The 23,867-nt window shown below is 42.4% G+C and overlaps 1 protein-coding gene across 2 annotated transcripts in view; it reads right to left on the reverse strand.

Moving 5' to 3' along the window:
* Positions 1-23,867, reverse strand: part of PRKCE (protein kinase C epsilon) — a 469,174-nt gene that overhangs the window by 168,576 nt on the left and 276,731 nt on the right. For both annotated transcript variants that reach the window (XM_019748625.3, XM_019748626.3), the window contains one exon: positions 362-521. In XM_019748625.3, the coding sequence (XP_019604184.1) occupies positions 362-521 (160 nt within the window). The remainder of the gene's footprint in view (positions 1-361; positions 522-23,867) is intronic.

Here is a 23,867-nt window from a genome sequence, read left to right on the forward strand (position 1 = left end):
GTTCTTTCCTAACAAATCCCAGAATCATATTATTTCATGTGTAAATAATTTAGTTTGTCTCTCTAAAGACGAGGCTCACTTTAAAAGAAACCACAAAACCATTACTGGTTCTAAAGTCTTAACTCCTTAAATATGATACATGATATGATCCTAAGTATAAAATCACCGAGAACGATAGTTTCTTCTTTCCATTTATCCCCCCAAGGACCAAACGCTCACTTAGCCTTTCAGAAAAGTCTTCTGCAATCCAATAAAGAAGAAATAAGGCACCGCAGCACATTTTACATAAAGTTTCTCATCTCCCAACTTCTCGCCCCAGAGAAAGCATAACAACTAGTGGTTTCAGGAGAGAAGGACTTACCAGATAAAATCTCTGCAGTGGGAGCAGTAGGTGGGCTGCCGAAGGTAGGTGGCCATGAACTTGTGGCCGTTGACCTGGTGGACTCTGCGCCTGACAGCCCCCTGCCGCTTCCGGGGCCGCATGCGCTCCCTGAACACGCGCTCTTCATTGTCTTTAGGGGCTGGGGAAGGACAAAAGCAGAGAAGGAAACGGTCTGGGTTAGCACACCTTGAAAGTGACCTCCTGCAGGAGAGCTGCTCCATTCTTAGGTGCCTTGAGGTGTGAGGGGACATGGGGCACAGCCTTGGCTGGTGGAGGGATTTGGGGGTCTGAGGAACCTCACTGCTCAGCTCTGGTGAGAGAGCACCACGTGGGGAGGGAAGGCCAGGACTGCAATCTCCTACCCCAGCTGCACCCTCAGTGTCCATCTCAATCCCAATTCTGTTCCACACATGGCTGTTCCACTCCTACACCAGCTACACGTTGCAAGGGTATGGGGTCAAACGGCTCAGGGTTCAAATCTTACTGCCTCTTCTGAGTACTATGAGCTTGGACAGCCGGTGGCCCTTGCCCTGAGCCTCTGTGGACATCTCTCTGACAGTGCCCACCTCATGGGGCACTGTGGAGTCAATGGTGTGACTTCCAACCTCACCCAGCCACCTGGCTCAGAGAAGCGGCTGTCAAATAAATCTGACTTTTCTTTCTTTTGCCTCTGACGTAGACGAGAACAATGAGGAGCCTTTCCCCAGAGGTCAGAAGGAAAGGAAAGTATAACCTTATAAAAGAAGTTCTGGAAGACTGATGACCCACCACCATGGTAACCTTCTACAAGCCAGGAAGAGGGCCCTCACCAGAACCTAACATGCTAGTATCTTGATCTGAGACTTCTAGCCTTTAGAACTGGGAGAGATAAATTTCCTCTGTTTAAGCCACCCAGTCTGTGGTGTTTTATTAAGACAGCCTGAGCTGACTAATACAGTGATGATAACGGCTAACATTGATCAAAGACTCACGCTGTAGCAGAGCATGTTAAGTGCACTACGTGTAGTAACTCATTAAACTTTCACAACAACCCTACCTACTTGAAGGGTACTACTATTATCCCCATTTTGCAGGTGTGCAAACTGAGGAATAGAGAGTTTAAGTAAACTGTTCCTATTAACACAGCTATTAGGTGGTGGAGCCCAGATTTAGACCCAGAGAGCAGGGAAGAAACCAACGTCCCACTGTTCACACATTGCTTTGAGGGATAGCCCACTCTCCTACGGCAAGGCCCCAGAGCTCTTGTCGGACTGGCTCTCAATATGGAAGAGTCAAGCTGCCTGTGGCCTCCCCAGTGGCAGGGGAGGTAGGCTCTGGGTCTCCTACGAGGCTCCTAGCACTAGTGCAGGCCCTGGAAGTTCAGTCGCCTGCATGGCACAGCTTCAAATGCACTGGGAAGGCCCTGTGCCCCCAAATACTCCCTACACCAGACATCCCACCACAACAGTGTCAGTCCTGTCGGGAGAAGCATCGCCCCTCTAGGACCTCTTTGAAAACAAGGTTCCCTGAGGTGGAGGTCACATGTGTGAGCCAAATAGCTGTTCAGTCCAAGGGCATCTTGTCAGTCAAGAGAGGGTACGGATGGAGGGCAAGTAACACTGAAGGGAGAGAAAGGCACGAATGGGAGCATGTGCCTGGCCAGCGTCGGTTTTTAGGGGGACGCAGCCTCCAAGCAAACAGGCAGAGGTGTGGGCTGAGCGGCTGCACCCTCGTCACAGACTGATGACCCTGCTTGTGGGCCCTCTGCTCCCGGCCCCCAGCCTGCCTCCGTGCCCTTCCCAACTGGTGCTTGTTATTTCAAGAAGTCTCTATCACTGACTTATCTTCTGGGTGTGGAAACCCATCACCTCCTATCCTGCCACAACCTAGGGGCCAAGACGGGCTGACCAAATTCTCACTGTGAAGACCCAGTTCTGTTTTAACATAGAGATAGCTATCCACAGGCACACACATTCACACACACGTGTGCGTGAGTGAGGAAATATGGCAATCATCACTCAATTGTGCAGTCATAGGTGATTTTCGTTTTGGATTCATACTTGCACTATGTTTAGAATATTCTATTTTATAAGGTGGAAAATAAATATGGTGATTTAAAAGACAAATCTATTCAGTAGCCCTTACTTGCTACGAAGCTGATCTACAAAAACCCTAACCAACTATCCAGTTCTGGGCAGGTTAGGCCAGAGGATGGGAATTATTTTTGTAAAAGGCATCCTTTGAATTCTTCCACAGAAAATTCACCATGGAATACATTTAAACAGTCAGTCAGCTGCCTAATGCATTTAAGATGCAATTTGACGTACAAACCCCTCAAATTTACTAGTCACTTGGATCCTGGAAAACTGTATTTTCAGTTAAAATGGTGAGTATAATCGAGTTTTCTCAAGGTAGCACTGCTGCAATGGGGGGTGACAGTCGTCCCTGAGGGCCTTATTTCTCAACTTTTCACAGAAATGATCAGCAACTAAATGTTCTAAACTATGTTTACATTGATTTAATAGGTAAATGCATCAACCCATGATTTGAACTCCACTGACTTTTAACGACCTCTTGGTAAAGTGTACTGACACCTGGAGAGAAGCTGCTTACAGTTTGGGGGAGGGGGGGTCTTGGGGGCAAGTCAGACTAGAGCCAAGAATAACTCCTGTGAAGTTGTGATCTGATTGAACATCCCCAAAGGGTTCTGTTACTCCTGCCCATCCGCACTTTCTTTTAAGTCAGATTTTATGTCAAAGATGTAGGGACACAGAAGGCCACAGGACAAGAAGAACACAGGTAAGTAAGCTTCATGCGCCCAATGAGCACCGTCCCCCGCTCCGCCCAAGCCCAGCGTGCGAAGCAGCAGGACAGGCAATAGGAAAAAGGGGGTGGGACCCCAGGCTGTGAAAACATCCCAATTCCACATCCCTTTGCACCGGGGAGCAAAGAGTCCAGTCAGAGCATCTCTGTGCCCATCAACCACACGCAGAGAAGGAACAGCCTAGATTATGTGAGCAGGGGAGCCACAGGGTTCCTCGGTCTCTTTGCTGGGGCCTGGAGTCACCAGGAGAAACTGAGCCTTTCAGATTCCCCACTGTTGTGAAGGGTCTCTATTAAAATGCAGCTCCCACAGGGAGGGCTGATACAAGATATGTGGGTGTAGGTGTGTATGTGAGGTGAGGTGACAGAATAGATTTATAAATGCATATACATGTGTGTGTATTTTTATTATATCAATTAATAGAATATTTATGAATAATTTATATTCGTAAATATAACATTACATTAATATATTCATATCATGAACATAATAGTATATTATAATTAGAATATGATTACTATTTTAACATAATTCTATTGCAATTATATCAATAACATTATATAGAACATACAATGTGATATAAATGTATAGTTTTGCTGAACCATTTGAAAGTTGCATAGTAACACTTTACCCCTATAAACATCAGCTTTTATTTCCTCACAATGTCAGAGTCAAGAAATTTATCATTGATATAACATTATCTGATATGTACTTTATATTCAAATTTCTCCAACTGTCCCCAAAATGTCTATAGTTATTGTTTTTAAATTTTTAATCCAGGAACTAAGTAGAATTCATGGATTGCATTTAGTTGCCATGTCTCTTTAGTCTTCTTAATCTGGAACAGTGTTCTTGATTTTTTTTTTCCTTCTTATGATACATTTATGAAGAGTCTAGGATGTTGTGTTATGGCACGTTCCACAATCTGGATTTGTTTCCTCCCAATTAGCTTCTGATTAAATGGCAGAGAATACCAGAGGCATCTAGGTATCAACAAATCCAAGCATATCCATGAAGATCCCTATTGATAACTGTGCAAAGGACATGAACATAACATGTATAGACAAAGAAATGGAAAATATTCACTCTTATTAGAAATTTTTAAAACAAAAGCAGAGCAGTCTTAATATATCACTGACTTACCATTTAATATCTAATAAAGAAACAAATTTGTTTTAAAATGGTATTATCCACCATTGGCAAGGCTGCTACAAATTGATTTATTCATTCACTGCTACAGGCAATGTAACATAACGTTTTCAGAAGGCGATATTACAATACATAGCAAACACCACAAAGAGACCTACATCCTATGATGTGGCAACTCCTTAGGAATTAAGTCAATAATTAAACAGAAACTAAAAGCTGTACACTTATAACTTACAGATGTTCTTCACCTGCGTATCTATGTTGGCTAACAAAATAGAAGTAACCTGACTGCCTAACATTAGGAGTATGATCTCATAAATTATATTGCATCTATAGTAATTTTTAAATGGTGAGGAAAGACTATGTAAGAACATGGGGAAATGTGATCAAATGCTGTAAAAACAGAATGCATAATAACACAACCCTACGTAAAACCTATTTGCAGTTTGAAGGTAACATAAAAGTAAGAATTATTATGCAATCCTAGGATGATGGGACTATGTATTATGATATTTGAAATAAAATTCTCTAATGCTCTTTAATGACTTTTAAAAGCAGTGCTCTCTCCCTCAAGCATTTAGTGGAAGTGGCCCTCATGCTGCAGGAGTGGGAGGCTACATGGCAGGAACAAGGAGTGGGCACCAGATGTTGCCATGGAAAGCAGGAGAGACAGGACACACTTCATCAGCTTCCCAGCTGCCTGTGGTTCTGAACCGAGTGAAGAGTTACCCAGGCCTGTCCCCTACACCTGTGCCTCCTCGCTCTTGCTATCACTGGATGCACTCAGCCACGCCTGCCTGGTGTGATGGTTCATTGGCTGTGGCCTCTGAGGCAAAACCAAGGCTGCCTTTCCTCCCAGAGGGCCCACTGGCCCTTTCCAGATCCTTTGTTTTATGGCTGCATCTGCCACAAAACAGAAGGGGTGGCCTTGAGTCAGAGAGAGGCTAACACAAAGCTGGATAACTTCTGTGAAACTTTCTGCAGGAATAAAGATGTTGACTGGTCAGATAGAACAACAAGAATTCACAAAGGCATAAAGTGAAGCAGAGACATCCTCTGAGGCAGTTATGAGATGCTCAGTAACCCCAGCCTCCAACAACATTCCAGGCATGTGTTCTGCTTGGTCTGATTCATCTATAAACTTTAAACTCCTAGGAGCTATCACACCAATGAATATCTTACAGCCCCAGTGCTTAGAAGACTATCTATGGCAGGTTGCAGGTAGGATACAGGAGCAGCAACAAGAACACATACTTTGCAGTTATTATTCTGTTGACCTAACCTCATCTGGCCCCTTTTCCTTGGGCAGAGACTTCTCAGTCTAGACCAGGGAGCACTCACAGTCCCAGGGAGGGGCAGCCCCAGCACCAAACCTGACCTTTTCTGGCCAGTCTATAATTACTGAAAGTCTCACTATTCTGCCATCACCTCTCTCACCCTGCCTCATCTCCTGCAGAGAAAGGAAGTCAAGGTGACAGGCTGAGTATATGAGATCAAGGGTACCCTTAACCTCAGCACACTCAGGGTGCATTTTTGGTTAAGAATATCAGCAGTGAATTCCTAGTAGACTCAGACTTACGAACTCCTGGATGCCAGCACTTCCTTCCAGGGTCTGTGTAGCAAGGACTGTCAAACTCAAGCATCAACCTTACCCAAGACCCTCAACCCAGGAGCCTGGACCAGACTGACCAAATATGCATGACTGGTGACATCTAGGCACCGCTGTCATTCCTCACTGCAGAATGGTCACCTGTCATTGATGTTTAGGGCACACAGGGTCTTTCTCCCAGCAAGTATGCTGTGGGTCTTTATTTTTTCTGATCTCCCTCTTTTGACCTCTTTCTGCAAGCGTGGTTGAACTAGGAGACTAGACAAATTTTGCCTTTGCTCCAGACTTGCTTTACATCCTAACATTACCAATTAAATCTCTTTGAGCCTCTGTTTTCTTATCTATCAAGAGGGGGTAATGCAATGGCTTCCCCTCAATCCCAAGCTGGTATGCTTCTTTCTCTCTCCCTGGTACCAACATGACACCTCATTACTGAGGAGGAGAGAAACAGCCTCACCCCACCCTGCGAACCCCACACTGTTGCCCTCCTTGTTGTCCCCACCCTGCTGGGGTCCAGCTGCCTCCAGATGTTCCACACCTGCCACTGTGAATAAAAAAGAGAGTCAGCATTGTTTTCCCCCACCCCACCCATTAGGGGCTTTAGAAAAACAGACTCTGTCTTCAGACTTGGAAAACTGTCAGGAAGATTGGGCTGGGCAAGGAACACTGACTCAGCTGTAAGGCACAAGCAGCAAGAAATGTGACCAGCTTGAGAAAAGTCTGGAGACCGCCTCAGAAGGCTAACCCAAGCAAAGAATGAATCAAGGCCTCAAGGCAGGTAATTTCACAGCACAAAGCAAACAATTTAATCATCCTGGCATTTTTGTCTAAATAGCTATACTGTCAAATCTTGGATATTCAGAAGGTGAAAAATAACAACTACCATTTATGGGGCCCTTGCCATGTGCTGAGTACAGTCTAAGCATCTTACATCCCCCAAATACTATTCCATACACATGAGGTACTGTTCCATATACATGAGGCAGTATTCCATATACATGAGGTACTGTTACATACACCGGAGGTGTTATTACATATACATGAGGTGCTACTGCATATCCATAAGGTGTTATTACATATTCATGAGGTACTTTAGATATGCATAAGGTACTATTGCATATCCCTGAGGTATTGTAACAAATACATGAAGTAGTATTACATACACATGAGATATGTGAGCAACTTACATACATCCTCTAACACCATGAGGTACTAGTCTCAACTTACAAGTCAAAGAAACCAAGGCTCCAAGAGGTTAAATAACTAACTTGTTGTAGGTCACAGAGCTAACAAACAGTAAACGTCAATTCAGGAATACCCAGTCTGGCTCATCCATTCATGTCCCCCAAGGATGGCAGAATAGCTTTGATCCCACTTGTACCCCACTGTTTCTATGGAAGTCTCCTCCCGCTGCTGTTCACCGACGTCTCCACACATCTGCCCTGCTCTCATCTAGAGACTTAGAAAAGAAAGCTACAGGGGACTGACTGATTCATCGTACATCCACATAATGGAGTGTAGTGCAGTGGTTTAAAAAAGCAGATATGCTAAGTCCACCAAGAAACAGTAAATAGAAAAAGAAAACAAAGAAACACGTACAGTCTGCATTTGTATAAAATGAGAAAAGAATAGACTCAAACAACATAAGCAAAAATTCACACTGAGAATTTCTGAAGGGTGTAAAATAAACCATTCATCCAAAAATGTTTATTATGTGGATCCTGGATACCAGGCAATGTTCTGGGCACAGACCGTTGGCTACAAAGGATGGGCCACAGCCACTCTCTCAGTTATTATTCTCAGATGTTCTGGATTTGGTCCTTAATAGACAAACCGCCACTAACAAAGCCAGGAATTGCTGTGATATTCCAGACAACAGTATTATGACTCTAGGGTGCTCCCTGCCGGAACCTTCCCCACTCAGTCTCTGAGGAGTTTACTTTCCCTCTCAATAATCCTCTGGTTTGACTTCATGGACTTACCGGTGAAAAATGTAAGGTCAATAAAAGGAAAGCAAAACAAACGAAAAATGACACTACACACTGAAAATCAAAGGAGCGGTGCCTTTTATTTTTTGCCACGAGGAAAACAGGTTATAATATTTTCAAGGGAAATAAATGCTTCATGACAGTGAGTTTTAATTATTAAGTAAATATTTACGGGATGCCAAAGAATGTGTTCTACACATTGCGTTCACACAATACATGAGAGACATTTCTGTTCAAAAACAGGAAAGAGGAAACAGCAATGAATTCCCTGAGAGAGATTACTCTATGCTATCTATATCTTCCCAGGGAGTCATACAACGGGGAACAGAAAGGTCGAAGCAGGCAGGGCTTGGATGTGTCTGCATATGTTATTCCGGGTGTAATCTAATCAGAAGAGCACCAATGGCATTTCAAGATGAGTATCTCAGATTTAATATAAACCATTTTCTTCTCTCTTCGTCACTTTCTGAATGATCTGTCCTGTGTTCAGGGCAGAACTTAGGCTCTGTACACTTATTAAGACAAAACTTAAGCTAGTTTGTGCTTTGCAGGAAAAAAAAAAACATGAAAAATTCAGACACGCATAGGGTAGGGAGAACAGTACTAGTGTGAACTGAGGTGAAAACACGGCGCTGACTGGACAATGGGATGGTCACTGAGGGAAAGAGCTCTATGGAGAACAGGGGAAGGCAAGCCTCCAATCCCACCACCCCATGTCCTAAGGCAAAGCACACGTGGACATGGATAAACATTGGAGAACAGGTATTTACTGAAGCAGGAAGTTTGCTTGCCTCCTGCCCATCTGTACTCATTCATTCATTCATTCATTCATTCCCTCCCTATTCCATCCACTCAAAATTACACATTGAAGTCACACTGAAACTTGACTGCATGCCTCTGGTACCCAGGAAAAGTCATTACTTTCCAGGAGGAAGCCACAGAGCAGAAGCCCTCCAGGCAGACCTGCTAAGAGCTCAAAGAGCATTCCCAGCCCGGGAAACAAGCCAAGCAGGGCACCAGTCAAGGGTGTCCCCACTAGTGCCAGTGATGGGCCTACGATTCTCAGCAAACTGAGCTGCTGCTGAATTTGTGGGCGCCTGTGCCCTATGGAGCTTTGTCCATGAGGCCAGGTTCTGGACATTGTTCATGTTTCTAAGGTGCTGTATTGAAAAAGTGCCTGTGGGAGAACAGTGGCAGCAGTGCCGGCAGGGAGTCTGTCCATTTCCACATGCTAGATGGTGGTCGTGGGGAGAGGAGAATGTCAATGCCAGGTAAAGGTTGATACCCTCCCTTCAAATAGATAACAATCTGTTTAATGTCATAGGCACCTCAGTCAAAAAGGTTATGGGGTTATTTATTGAAAAACCCACCCTTATCTATTGTGGTTGGTATCAGCCATTCCACATCAACCAGTCGGTAGCAGGCAGAGTGAGCTAAAGATCAGACCCTCTAATGCCCAGGGGGCTCCCACCTACTTCATCCAAGCTCCACAGAGCTTCTCAAATTCTGTGCAATTTCCCTAAATACCACAAGGAACCAACTTTTTGTGTTCCCCAAGCTTCTTATTTGCGAAGGCAGCTATGAGCTCTCAATATTTCAAAGTTAAAATTAAAAGGGAAAGTCCTGGCCTGTCCTAGAAAGATCTGGAGGCCTGGGCAGGGTTCCTATGAGGCTGACCAGGTGGGTGGGTATTTCTTCTTAGACTACCTGGGAAAGAAGAGTATAAAAGAAGACAATAAAAGGCAATGAAGGAATTGTAAGACAAAGGAGACGGAGAAAGAAGATAAAAAGTAAAGACGATGAAGTCGCAAAGTCCAGGCTGGTAATGGACTAAATGAACCCCACACCTTTTCAGGAAGCAGATGGATTTGTCTTGAGTAATACAATCTCCTCTCCACTGTTCTTTGGTCCATACTGACTAAGAAGTCAGCTCACTCTCCTTCCACCCTCCCTTCTAGTAACCCAGGCGGGCTAATTTCCAGGGCAGGGCGTTGGGGGGGATGAACCTGCCTTAGGAAGTTTAATACAGGTAAACAAGCCCCAAAGCTTTCTACAGAAACAGCTACAGTGGCCACAGCTCTTAGGGAACTTACAGGTTTTTCCTTGTTTTTAGAAACCTGCTTAAATTTTTTCTTATAAGGTTTATGTTCCACTGATACTGTGACCAAAACTCTGCACATGAAGACAGGGATGAGACAGTCAAAAGCAATAATGCTTTTATTATTAACTGAAAGCATCCTATAATCCAACCCTTGCTCCTTCAAGGCTTACAGGCCCTGATCACTCTCTCTCTCTCTCTCTCTCTCTCACACACACACACACACACACACACACACACATACACACACACGGTGTGTGTCCCACTCCCCCTCTGCTACTTGCACTTCTCCCCAGCCAGGGCACACTGAAATCTAGGAAACCTCATGAATTCCCATTATTGCTTCTGAGGGACTTCAAAACACCCTTCTCCCCCTGAGCTGTCCTCCATAGTGACATGAGAATGTTGGGGAAAGAAGAGTCACCATGTGAGAAGAAAAATATTCCTAAAGCTCTGCAAGACAACAGACATTTGCTAAATTTTGGGCCACACAGCTATAAACTCCCATAAGAGAGAACATGAAAAATGCCAAGAGGAAAAGAGGAGGGGAAAACCTGTTTTTTTTCTTCCCGTTTAATGAACCTAAGAAAATATTCTGAGGCCATTGATGCTCAAGGGAGATATAGTTAGCTTAGGTCTTAGTGCTAATAAAGTACAAGTGGAGATCAAATTCCACAAATAAATAAGTTGTCTTTGTCCAGAAGGAAAATATTACCAGCCACAGGCCCTGCTTTGAATCTTGGTGAACTTTCTGCAGGTATATATTCTTGGTCACCAGCACCCTGGGGAAGAAGTAGTTATGGCTCAGCATGACCCACCCTCTCTCCTAAAAACACAGCTTCCATCCTATACCTTAATACCTCAAGGCAGCCCACGAGTTGTGTCTTTACATATACAAGATAGCACTTTCAGAACCTGGAAATCTGAGCCCTGCAAACAGTGCAGTCACCTGCCTGCCCTTTCAGTCAGTCGTGGCTTAAGCAGTAACTGGGACTAGGCAGCAGAGGTTAAGCTGAGGTGAAGGTCTGTCGTACAGTCTTAAGAATCCCACAAATCCTAGCAATGGATTATTAGCACTGCTTGTGGCCAAAGCATATCACTGCCCCATGTCTGACGTGCTAGCAAGCCTGGCTATCCCTAATAGGTCACAAGATGCCTACGTTGAGAACATTTAAATCCATCTAGAGGAAAGAGGTAAAAAGAAATTTCAGTTTCTGGGAGAAATAAGAAAGGGCTGAATGAGACGTATGGTATCCAGTCTCCAAGATGAACAGCAGTGACCCTGCCTCCTGCTATTCTCACTTCTGTGTAGGTGCTTCCTATAATGAATAGAGACGACCTGCTGACTTGTGTGACCAAAAAGATTTTGCAGAAATGACAGGTTTTTCAGTAACTTATGATGCTGGGTCATAAAAGATACTGTGGCTTTCACCTTGATCTCTCTTGGACCACTCACTCTGGAGAAAGCCAGCTGCAACGTCACGAGGACACTCAAGCAACCCTAAGGAGTGATCCATCTGGTGGGAAACTGAGGCCTCCGGCCAAGAGTCAACACTGACTCGTGAGCCATGTGCATCAGCCACGTTGGAACTGGATCCTCCAGACGCAGTTTGACCTTTAGCTGATCACAGCCCTGACCAACATCCCACCCAACGGCCACCTCCTGACAGACCATGGACCAGAACCATCCAGCTAAAGCTCCTGAATTCTTGACCAACATAAACTTTGTGAGATCGTACATGTTCATTATTGTCATAAGCTGCTAAAATCGGGGTGATGTGTTACACAGTAATGGTTACCTAATTCAAGAGGTAATAGATAAACCAAGTAGGAGAGATATAGGATATACACTGGAAGGAACATTTTCTAACTGTGAGAATTGTTCATTTCCTCAGTCTGTATTTACTGAGTCCCCACTGGATGCTAAATACTCACCTATATTTTGTGTTATGCACTAATCCTGCCTAGAGAGAGAAGCAATCCTCCTCTGGACAGGACAGGTTATATTAGAATCACTGTCACATGGATCCCAGGGCCTATGTAAAAGTGAGTTAGGCTGACCTGGCCCCTGAGAACTGGGAATTCAAATATACTGGTGCCCTAAAAAACAAAATGATCCCTGTTGCTTTCAGTTCCACTGTGTTAGCTTTATCCCTTAAGCCTGAGGCTTTCAGCCCTGTTAAAACACCGATCCTCTGGGAGGGCCATTAGGAGTTTAATATGGATGAATTTCAGATTCTTTTTGGAGAGGCTGTGCTGGGAAAGTAGGAAAATTGTGGCACATAAAGGATTGTAGAACCTGCAGGGAGAGTAGTGGCAGGAGATAAATTTTGGGAATTTTGCAGTCAAAGGCTAATGGGTACTTGGCATATCCAAAACAAAATACCCATTTTTTAAAAAATCTAGTAAAAATAATAGGCACGATTTACTGTATATAATACATGATTAAAACATATTTTCTCTACTTCACAAGACTCTTACAAGACTGGGATCTTATTATGTCCACTAGACAAATGAGAAAACTGGGGCTTAGAAAATCTAAGTGATTTACCCAAGAGTGTATAGTTATTAAGGAGTAGAGCCTTATTTTGTACCAAGGGCTGTCTGGCTCCAAAGTTCACGGTTTCCACACCATACTATACATGTTAAAAAATATGCAATGAACATTCCCCCTTTTCATCTCATATAGAAACTGGAAAATTCAAGCACGATGTTCATATTTCTCTAACAGGTGGTTTATAGATGTTTTGAAATTGAAATTTCCTTCTCAAATCATTAAGTGAAAAAACCATGAGAAAAATTATTAACACATTGGAAGGGGAGAGGCCAATTTCTTTCAAGTGAATATGGGGTTTGATGAGATGTTCTGAAACTTGTTTTGGAAACCAGACTGCTGGCAAAGTAACAGAAAATGAAAACTTGCAGAGACGACTCACTTTCATACTACAATCCACAGGCCTGGGAGCACAGGAAGTAACAGAAAGAAGACCAGAGCCCCTTCTTGTAGCCTATGTGTACTGATTCCAGTTGTTTCCTACAGAACTTTCAAAGGCAGGAGGAGACGTGAGGTAACGATGCAGGCGCAAATACAAACCTCACGTAGGCAATCACCTCCTGGAACAAAAAGTTTATATCTGTTTGAGCCAAGCAAGGAAAAAAGTTTCCAGTCAAAGCGTTCTCTAAACCTGACCCAAGCCCCTTTGTGTCCGGCGAGAACACCTGATCTTAAAGGAAAAGTCTATTCTCTTCCCTAAGTCAGTCCCTTCCTCAATCCTGAGGCTACACAGATGGAAGATTAATGCTGTTTTTTTTTTCGTTTGTTTGTTTTTAAATAAACATTATTCTCTTTCACCAAACAGAACAGTTAGCCAAGGCCCATATCAAATCTATTACTAGAAAATTAGAATTGAGAGGTTCAAACATTATGTGGGTGTGTGTGTTTAAGGTAGAAGAACTAAAACGAAGATATGACATTGTGTCTCTTGTTCTTTCAAACCGTCTTCCTGGGAATAAAGAGTGCCGTGTTGAAGAAGGCATTCTTCCTTTACTCTGGAGCTGCTCTGGCCTCTGGCTAGCAGCCTCGTCCAGATAATGCGGTGCAAGGCAGAGCTCTTACTCTCCTTGTGGGGACCAGGGTGATGCTTTTCCTCTTGCCCTGGGGGAAGCTTGGAGCTTTCTGGAAGCTTGCATAATATTCTACCTCCTTATTTTCAGCTCAAGAGAACTCCAGTTGATTTCAGGGTGAGGATGACCTGAAACTCAACAACTCGTTAACCAGAACTACTGGTTGCTTCTCAACCTATTAACCGGAAATGTACACCTATTAGACCCCTGACTTGGCTCTATCTGAAGTGGATGTCTCACTTAAAAACCATCCTAGATATCGAAATGGCCTCTCATCTCTCAAGGGGAAATCTCATTTCCTATTGGAGTGTGATGGATTAAGGAGTTCAGAAAAAAGTTTTACGGCTGGAAGGAAGGGGAAAAAAGATCTTCTCTTTTTTAAACAGACAAGGGCCACTGTCTGTTATCAAATCTGAATTAGAACACAGAAGAACCGAGATTTAAGCTTATTAACATAATTCCATCACCATTTTCTTCTAAATGACCGAAATTCTGAGGTCTTCACCTTCTTAAAATAATGAGTCTCAATCTTCAGCATGCATCAGAGCTCCTGGGAGGGCACCCTGCTGGGCCCTGTCCCCAGGGCCTCTAATTCAGCAGGTTTCAGGAAGGCCTGAGCACTTCATTTCAAACAAGTTCACAGGTAACACTAATGTTTCTGGTCTGGGACCACATTTTGAGAACTGTCTAGACCACATTAGCCACCTTATCTGAAGCATGTAAAAGTGACACATGTATTTATTCAAAAATAACTAGGGCTCTGCTCAGAACGTCGAACGCTAAAAAGACTATCACTTCTACCATTACAACAACAACAGCAACAAAAACCAGAGAGATGAAATAGATCAATGGAACAGAATAAAGCCCAGATATTAGTCCACACACATATGTTCAATTGATTTTCAACAAAGATGGAAAGGCAAGTCAATGGAGAAATTATAGTCTTTTCGACAAATGGTGCTGAAACAATTACATACCCATGTGCAAAAAATAAGCATAGATCAATACTTTGCATCTTGTACTAAAATAGATCCAAGATAGATGATACACAAAAATATAAAACCCAGAACTATAAAACATTTGGAGGAAAACATATGAGAAAAATCTTTGTGCCCTTGGAATTAGGGAAAGATTTATTAGATATCACACCAAAAGCATAATTCATAAACTACAAGATTGATAAATTGAACTTCATCAAAATTAATAACTTCTGCTATTCGAAAGACATTGTTAAGAGAATAAAAAGGCAAGTCCCCAAATGGGAAAAATATTTGCAAATTGCATATCTGGCAAAGCAGTTATGTCTAGAATACATACAGAATTTTCAAAACTCAATAGTAAGAAAATAACCAATAAAAAATGGGCTAAAAATTTGAAAGACACCTCAGAAGAATAGATGAATGCATGGGAATTAAGCACATGAAATGATGTTGAACATTAGTTTTAGGAAAATGAAAATGAAAGCCACTGTGAAACCACTGCACACCTGTTAGAATGACTAACATTAAAATAATAATCATCATAATAAAAATAAAACTTGAAAATATCAAGTGCTGGTGAGGATATAAAGTAACTGAATTTTCATACACTGGTGGGAAAAGAAAACGGTTTTGCCACTTTGGAAAAGAGTTTGCAGTTTCTTATAAAATCAAATACACATTCACCAAACACAATCCAGCAATGCTATTCCTAGGTATTCACTCAAATGAAATGAAAAGCTTTATTTACTCAAAAACCTATGTGCATATATCTATGAGAGCTTTATCTGTAATCATCAAAACCTGAAAACAATCCAAATGTCCCTCAACTGGGGAATGAATAAGCAAGTTGGTGTACATCCATAGAGTGGAATTCTACTCAGCAACAAGAAGGAATACATTACTGATACAATCAACAACACGATGAATCTCAAATGCACCATGCTAAGTAAAAAAAAAGCCAAGTTCAAAAGGCTACATACTGTATGATCCCATCCAAATGACATTCTGGAAAAGGCAAAACATTTTTTTTGGCACTGAAAAGGAATTAGTGGTTTCTGGGGGTGGGCAAAGGGTTTGACTAAGAAAGGGAAAGCTAATGGGAGAGTTCTGACCGTGGTAGTAGTTACATGACTGTGCGTGTTTGTCAAAACTGGCAGAAATGTACACTAAAATTGGTGATTTCTATTGTATTACATATTACCTTATTATTATTTTTTTAAAAAAGGGAAAAAGTAACAAGGGAGAACCTACTTCATCCTCAGCCTTGAGTCCAGAGCTACTAAAGATACAAAGAACTACTTCGAGGACAGTTTAGAATGAACTAAATGCCTAACGCATTTAAACAGCCTACAACTGAGAACGTAATGAGCAGGAGACGATAAACATTAAGTCCAGAGACAGCTGGGGTATCTGGTGCAAACCTGGTCCCCTCCTCTGTCTAGTTCTACTTTCACTTTGAAGGCTTGGCAGTCTTCTTCTCCGGCTCTCGCCACCCTAACCAGGTCGATCTCCTGACTGGCTCTTACAAACGTCACGTTTATTTCTCCCTCCAAGCTCCTAACTATATCAGTTCTCCTTCCTAGGACACAGTTGTCTCTCCCCTCTCCTAATCTGAAGCTTTTCCATTCTTGAAGATCTAAATCTTTCATGAAAACTTTCTTAACCAGAGCAGTCCACAGGCATCTCCTCTCCTTTGAACAATCATAGTACTTGGAGTCTTTACTATTCAATGTGCTATCCGTTCACGAGATATTTAATATACATTTTCTGAGTGCTTCATGTGGTGTTCATAGTTTCCCTCTCTACACTGCTAGTGACTTTCAAAAAACAAGACGCCCTTAAGATTTCTTTTGTTCCCAACCTCAGCCTCAACACTCCCATTGCCTAGTTCTAACCATCATTCATTAAACGAAATGCTCAAGTATTGCCAATAGTAGGTAAGAGAAGCAAAGCATTCATCCGCTTATAGCTCAAAATCTCTGTGACTTTTTTCCTTCACAAATAAGGTGATTAAATTCACAAAATAAAACTCATTCCCTCTTCTAAACAATTTAACAATCTCCAAAGGACCCACAATAGTGCAGTAAGAACATGCATTTCTTAATATGTAATTGTTTCCATGTTTTAGATTCCTTTCATGATAGCACATTGAAGTAAGGTCTGGATTGAAATGAGGGTGAGGTTATTTTTTATTCTTATTTTCTTTTAATAATAACCAAACAAATTCTATACGTTTCTCTTTTCTTCTAGAAGTCCTTGGCCAAGCATCTTGCATTAATATGCACCCTCTATGGATGTTTCCTATTTTCATGCATGCTTATGTTTAAATTAAATAGGCCAATTTAATTAGTCTTTTTTTTATTTCATTAATTAGTCTTTTAATTCTGCAGAAAAGTGACACAGGAAGACCATGCTGTCTTATTGCCATCATAGTCTGAGTCTCACGTTACATTTTATTATTTGTTCTTTGGTTATTTTACAGTAAAGTATAAATGGGAAATGAAATATTGATAAGGAATTATGTGATTGCAAAAAAATTATTTTTTTCTTCAGAAATTTTCTAATCAGTATTAAACTCTTGACTGTCGAAGTTTTAATGATAAGGAAACCATCAGTCCTCACTTGGTTTGGATATACATATTGCTTCCAATAATATCACAGAGACGTGTGAGAATAAGTTTGGGACCTGTTTCCTTCCCTGCCCAGATCACTGGGGCTGCACAAAGACCCTGTGTACCCCCAAGGCCACCTTCAGAGTGGGAGGGGAGAACTGAAAAGGCTTGGAAAGTTAAAGAGATCACTGTCCAAACTGACAATTTTGCCAAAGCCCAGTCCTTTCTAGTTATGGCTTAAGGTGTGAGCATAAGCATTACTCCCAGGTAAACAAAATAAAACAGACATGCAAGGGCCACTTGCCCAGTGAGTATAACACAAAACCACTAGGCTAGCAGTTCTCACACTTTAGCCTGCATCGCAATCCCCTGAAGGTTCCTTAAAGCACAGGTTCCTGAGTTTCTACTCAGTAGGCTTGGGATGGGGCCTGAGAATTTGCATTTCTAACAAGCTCCCAGGTGATGCTGACGCTGCTGGGCCAACAACTGAGCACATTTTAGGAACCACTGACTGCCCTAGACTATCTATGGTCCTCTGAATCACCAGAATTATCTCCTAAGAGACAGGAAATAGACCCAGAGAAAGGAAGAGTAACAGAGACTTCTATGTTTCAGCACTCTAAACTGCCCCTCCTACAAGGCAGCCACAGGAGCCCCAGCGATGGTGACTCCTGAGGCATTTCTGTAAGCTGTCTTCAGTGCCCAGGGAGTTTGCAGCCCCCACACCTCAGGAATCTCTGAAATAAGCTTCTAGGAGCAGAACTACTGGGTCAGCCGGAAAAGCATCTTCTGCAAGCAGGTGACTAAGATTAGGGAAGGAGATCGGCAATCCAGGGAACAGAGTGAATGTCTGCGAAGGACGTGTAGGTACAAAAGGGAGAACAGCAGCACTTAACAGAATCCTGGAATTCCATATTCCCCCCCACCACCACCCCAGCACCCACCCCCCGCAACCACCCCCCCCCCCCCACCCAAGCACCTGCTTTGTTGAGAACTGAGCCCAGCTCTGTGAGGGGCTGAAGGAGGCACTGTCCTGATAGCACTTTACCCCCAGGTGAAGGGCTGAAGGCTGGACACCCCATCTTCCCCCCCGCAGCTTGTCTCTCAGGTGGTCATTTGGGGTTTTCACCAACCAGGAAACTGCTTTGTGAAGCCCTCATTTATGATTACTTTTTTCCTATGTCCTCCCAGTGACCCTTTCTCCCTGTGTCACAACAGGAGCTTTAAAATACACAGAGGCCTTGTCTCCAGCCCCAGAGAGTCCCATGTATATCAGCCCTCCAGGGGGATTTTAGCTTCCCAGGTAATTTTAATCAAGAGTCAAAATTGAGGACCACTGGTGAACCAGATCTGGGCTTCTTGGCCAAAAATAAGTTTGTGTTCTTACTCTCCCTGCCCTTCATCTGATGAGGAGGGCATTGTCACAGCCAGGCGATTTGTTTTACTACAAAAACCAAACGAGCTATATATAGAAAATGGCATTTAACTATGTCTCTTATTTTCTTAATAGGCAAAGGCACTAGATACGTTTGCAGGGGAGGAGTGGTACTGCTTCTTTGCCTTCGGTGAATCCATTCAGCCCCCTGAAAACTTGACCCTCTTTGTGCTTTGCCCACATCAGCTGGGTAAGCAGGTATACAAAAATAATTGGAATAATGCATGACACTAGCTCTCAATTAGACTCACCAGGAGGTTACCGAAATATGCCAGTGCTGGGGCCCTCCCCAGACAACTGAATCACAATCTCTGGGGCTGGACACCAGGCACCGGCATTTCTTTGAAGCTCATCGGGGGTAATCATGGACAGCCAGGATTGAGAAGCACGGATGGAAAGAGAAATTAAAACTCAGGAGAGACATGGAGGGACAATAAATTGCATTGATGGAGCCAGTGGTTTCTGACTCAGCAACAGCCAGTGACATTGAACAAGAGTTTGAATTCAGTGTTTTCGGGGCATGACTCAGAAATAGGTGTTCCAGGGGAAGTCATCCGAGGGGGAGAGAGAGGGAGAAGGCAAGGGAGTTGGTGTTCAGGGAAACGAGGGAGAAAGAAAGAGAAGATGTTGTATCCTAATTAAAAAGTGAATGAAAAGTACCCTTGCCTGGGAGTCTGGAAATGGAGGATAAGGTCTTGGTTCCGACACTGATCAGAAATGGGATTTCTCTTGCCTTGGTCTCATCTTCCCCAAGATAAAATTACAAGGATGGCTATATGTTTTCAAGTCCCTTCTGAATCTGAGATTTCCAGCTGCATTCCGTCAAAATCACTGGGGTATGACGTGGTCATTTGCCTGGACCCTATGACAATGGGGGAAAGGATGGGTCTTTAGAGCTGAGTATCTTCTGTGTAATCTAATGCAAATGCTAAAGGCTGACAACAATGGGTCCAGGTTTATTTTGAAGCTATCAATTATTTGACAATTTCATTATCGGAAACGCACTTCTCAGTAATGTCGAAAAAGGCAGCTGGCTTGAGCTTCCTGTCCATGAAATTAGTTTTTGGGGTGAACCCAGTCTCCATAGATTATAAAACAAATTCTCATACTTATTTGGCCCCATGTGTTGTGTTCTGTTAGTTTATAAGCTCCTGGAAAGCAGGAACTGGTTGTCTCATGGCACCTTGGTGTAATGTGGCACAGCCTAAACAAAGCACTTGCAGTGTTTTCACTTGTTCTACAAAAGTCATGTTCTTGGAAAGCTGCATGTCAATGGAGTTGCTATTAATTAAACCTAATTTTAAATGTACATGAAGTGCAGGATAAGGGAGCCGTGTGGGTGTGGTAAGCACTTTTGAAAAATGAGTACATTTTTTGGAAATGCTAATAATTACACCTTAATTCAACCGTTTAGTAAATCTAAATTTTAACATAGCAATTTCAATGTAAAATAGAGGTTGTTTTATGTTCCCTTAACAAGGTGTTCTGGGGCACATTATAATAAATTCTGTAGTTTGTACTCCTTTAGAATACTTTCAGCAAATGGAGGGTGTTTCATTGATTTAAGTTTTAATGCACTTCTGTGTTCTGAGCCCCTTACATACACAGAACAGAATCGCAATACCTATTGCAGTGCTTGCAGGCCCAGCAGCTGCATGATGTGATGCAATCAGCATACTCACTTTGAGTCGGAGGCCAAGGTTCCCCTACCTGTGTGCCCTTGGGTGAGCCCCTTTCCTTTTCTGGGTTCAGTTTGTTTATCTGTGCGATGGAAATAGTGGATTAGGTGATTTATAAAGTCCTTTTCAGCATTGCTGGCATTTGCGGATTTTAGGGTTCCTTGGAGAGTGTGGATAATCTGAGGTTGTAAAATTTTATAGTCCTAAAACCACTCTATTAGTGCTTTAATCCAGCTTGGCACAAGCTCAGAGGATGAGGTGTGTGAGAACCAAGCTCACTGCATGTGGCTGTGTAGGTTGTGCACTGCACAAAATGACTCAGCTTTTGCTACCCTTGCCCCCAGCACAGGGCTACATACGCTCAGGTGGGTACCTATTGGGTTGGGGGCTGCATGGTCTAACGTGGCCCTGGTGACAGCAAGACCTTTAAACGTACGGACAGCAAAGCACAACTCTTGCAGTTAACCTCAAAGTGTGGTCCCATGGCAAGAGGGATATCCTTGTGGGCCCACAGGAGGCTGAGCTCAGGCGTGGAGATCGTGTACCCATAAGTATCACCTAGTTTCAGGGAGGAAGTCAGGGTTAACGGGGGATGATGGGAGCCCGAAGACTTACAAGGTAGAAGAACATATCTGAAGAGGTCACTATGACTGGAAACATTACTTACTGAACAGTCTACATGAAGCTGCTTCCTAGAGGACCTGGTTCCTGCCTAGAGCCTTGGGTTAAAGTTGTGTCGAGCAGTGGTTCTCAGACCTGGCTACTTCTTAGAGTCACCGGGGATGCTGGTGCAGCCACAGACACTTGAACCACTCCCCAATCCCATTGGGCGAGGGTTGCAAATCTGTAATTTCAATCAGCTCCCCAAGAACTCGGGTGCAGCAAGCACAGCACCAGACACCATTTGTGTTTGAAGAACTCTGGTTCAGAGTGATCACCTGGGCACCGAGTAAGGATTAAACTGTGGAAAGGACTGGAAATACAATTCACAATCAGGACCAGGGATAGACTACACTGTTTGGAGCTGTCATGGTGGCCAAATGAACATGGTCCCAGGCAGAAAATCTCAGGTCACTCAGTGAGCAAAGATAGGTCAAAGAAATGAACTTGGTAGCGTGAGGACATTTAATTAGGGAGCCAAGTCCTCAGAGGTACTCCAGGAATGCCAATCCTCCCACTTGTCCTCCAGCGGCTACCCTCATCACTGAACACTTCTCACCGTGAGCCAACCGAGACGAGTCAGACGCCACGCTCACCTGCAGCCCACCCCTCGGATGTCCATCTCTCTCTGCCCTCCATGTGCTCGCAGCAATCTTTTCTACTCCCTTCCTTATTAGACACTTAGCCTGGGGCATTATGAAACCAGGCATCTGGTAGTCTCTGGGGAAACTGGGGCAGAGTAGGAATAAACCCCAGTGATGACCTTGAAAGCTGTTTATTTTCTCCTCACCGGGGTAGAGTTCCCCATGCAAATGTGCTGTGACATCTTTATCAGCTACCCTTAAAATCAGAAAGGGAGAAGCAGAAAAAAAACTAACCCTTAGTGAGTGTGACTGAAATTCTGCCAGCAAATTATAAGCTAAAGCTTTTCATAAAAAACGGTGAAAATCAAATGACTCATCTAAAGACCAGAGATTGGCTGATGTCCATTACAAGGAAATAAATTACATGATCTATAAAGCAGCAATTGTTTTTATGCCTCCTATTAAAACTCAGCATTAGGTTTTAGCAAATATGTTGATTTTATTACAGGCAAAAAAAAAACCCAACCACGCTGAAGATAGCTTCAGCCTTTGGTCAAAAATTCATTTTGCATAAAACCATCTTTGTTATTTTCCCCAGGATACCAATAAGGGAAATATTTTCCTAAGGAATTATTTTAGGCAAGTGTTTAGTTTCAAAAAATTTTTAAACTCAGAAATACATTAAAAACCTGAATAGATCTATAATAATTTTTAAAAATCAATTAATTAAAAAATCAATGGATTTCCCATTTAAATCCCAATGGGTTGTTCATGGAATTTGAGAAGTTGATCCTAAAATTCACAGAATAAAAAGGGTCAAAATAGCTCCACCCCTCCCCCGAATGTTAACAAATCAGAATAAAGAATGGAAGCATGTTCTCTGACATCAAGATTTCCACAGCTAACGCTATTATAACAATGGCACCAGCTCAGGGATGGATAGACAGACTAAAGGAATAGAGATCTGAAACAAGAGGATCAATGGGGAAAAGCTGGACTGGTCTCAACATGATCCTAGGTCCACAGGTTGTCAAATTTTGGGGGAAAAAATGAATGTAAAACACTAAAATTTTTACTTAGAAAATAAATAGGAAAAGATCTCTGTCATTTAGATAGGAAAGGATTTATTACACAGAATGCAAAAAGCACAAACCAAATATAATTATATTAAAATGTAAAACTGCACCATAGAAGATATCATAAATAAATTACAATGACAAACCACAGATACTGTGAGAAGATATTTTCAACACATAATAGACTCAGATTTAGTTTTTGGGTTTACTGTATCAAAACCTCCTACTACCAATAAGAAAAAGACCAACAATCAAAAGGAAAAATAAGCAAAAAATATGAATTGTTTCTTCTCAGGGGACATAAGTTGGCCCATAATCCTTACAGGATCCTCCACCTTACTGGTAATTGGGGAAATGCAGATTAAAACAATAATGAGATGCCACATTATACTTATTGGTTGGCAAAATTAGAATCTGACATTACTATGTGTTGATGAGAATGTAAAGAAACAAACTCTTACATACTGCCAGTGGGGGATGTAAACTAACATACCTATGTTGAGGAACAACCTGGCAAACATGAACTAAGCTGATGAGGCATTATGTCCTATAACCCAGCAGTTGCTTCCCAAGTGAATACTGTAGAGAAATTTGTCCCATGTACCCCAAAGATGCACATATCTAGCTGGGTGAGGAGAAAATAAACAGATTTCAAGGTCATCACTGGGGTTTTGCACACAAAGATGTTTACTGGAACAGTGTGTTGCAGTAAAACACTGAAAACAACTTAAATGTCCACCACCATGTGAATGGATAAAAAGTATGATATTGTCATATAAGGAATACCTAGTAGTTAAAATGAATGAACCAGATCTATTCTATCAACACAGACAAATCCTCAAAACATAATGTTCCCTTAAAAAAGTTACATAAGAATATGTACAGTATGACACCATCTATATGAAATCAAATTCACAAAACATTTATAAACACAACCTAGTGGTTAGTTACCTCTGGGGAGAGAGGAAGAGGAGGAATCCCTCCACAAAAAGACTTCTGATGTTTTATTTCTTTAACAAAAGCCAATGAAAAAGATCTGATGCAAATAGTAAATTTTTATATTTGCTAACTAAGGGTAATTAGATCATTCTCGCTCTTTCATCTATTTTTTAAACATTTCCAACATTTTTAAAAGATCTGTGTGACCACGTGTCAATGAGCATTTGTACCACGTTAGCGTACAGGAAA

This window comes from Rhinolophus sinicus, chromosome 2 (genome assembly GCF_057876585.1).
Source record: "Rhinolophus sinicus isolate RSI-liver-muscle chromosome 2, RSI-T2T, whole genome shotgun sequence".
In the NCBI taxonomy this organism is placed as follows: Eukaryota; Metazoa; Chordata; class Mammalia; order Chiroptera; family Rhinolophidae; genus Rhinolophus; species Rhinolophus sinicus.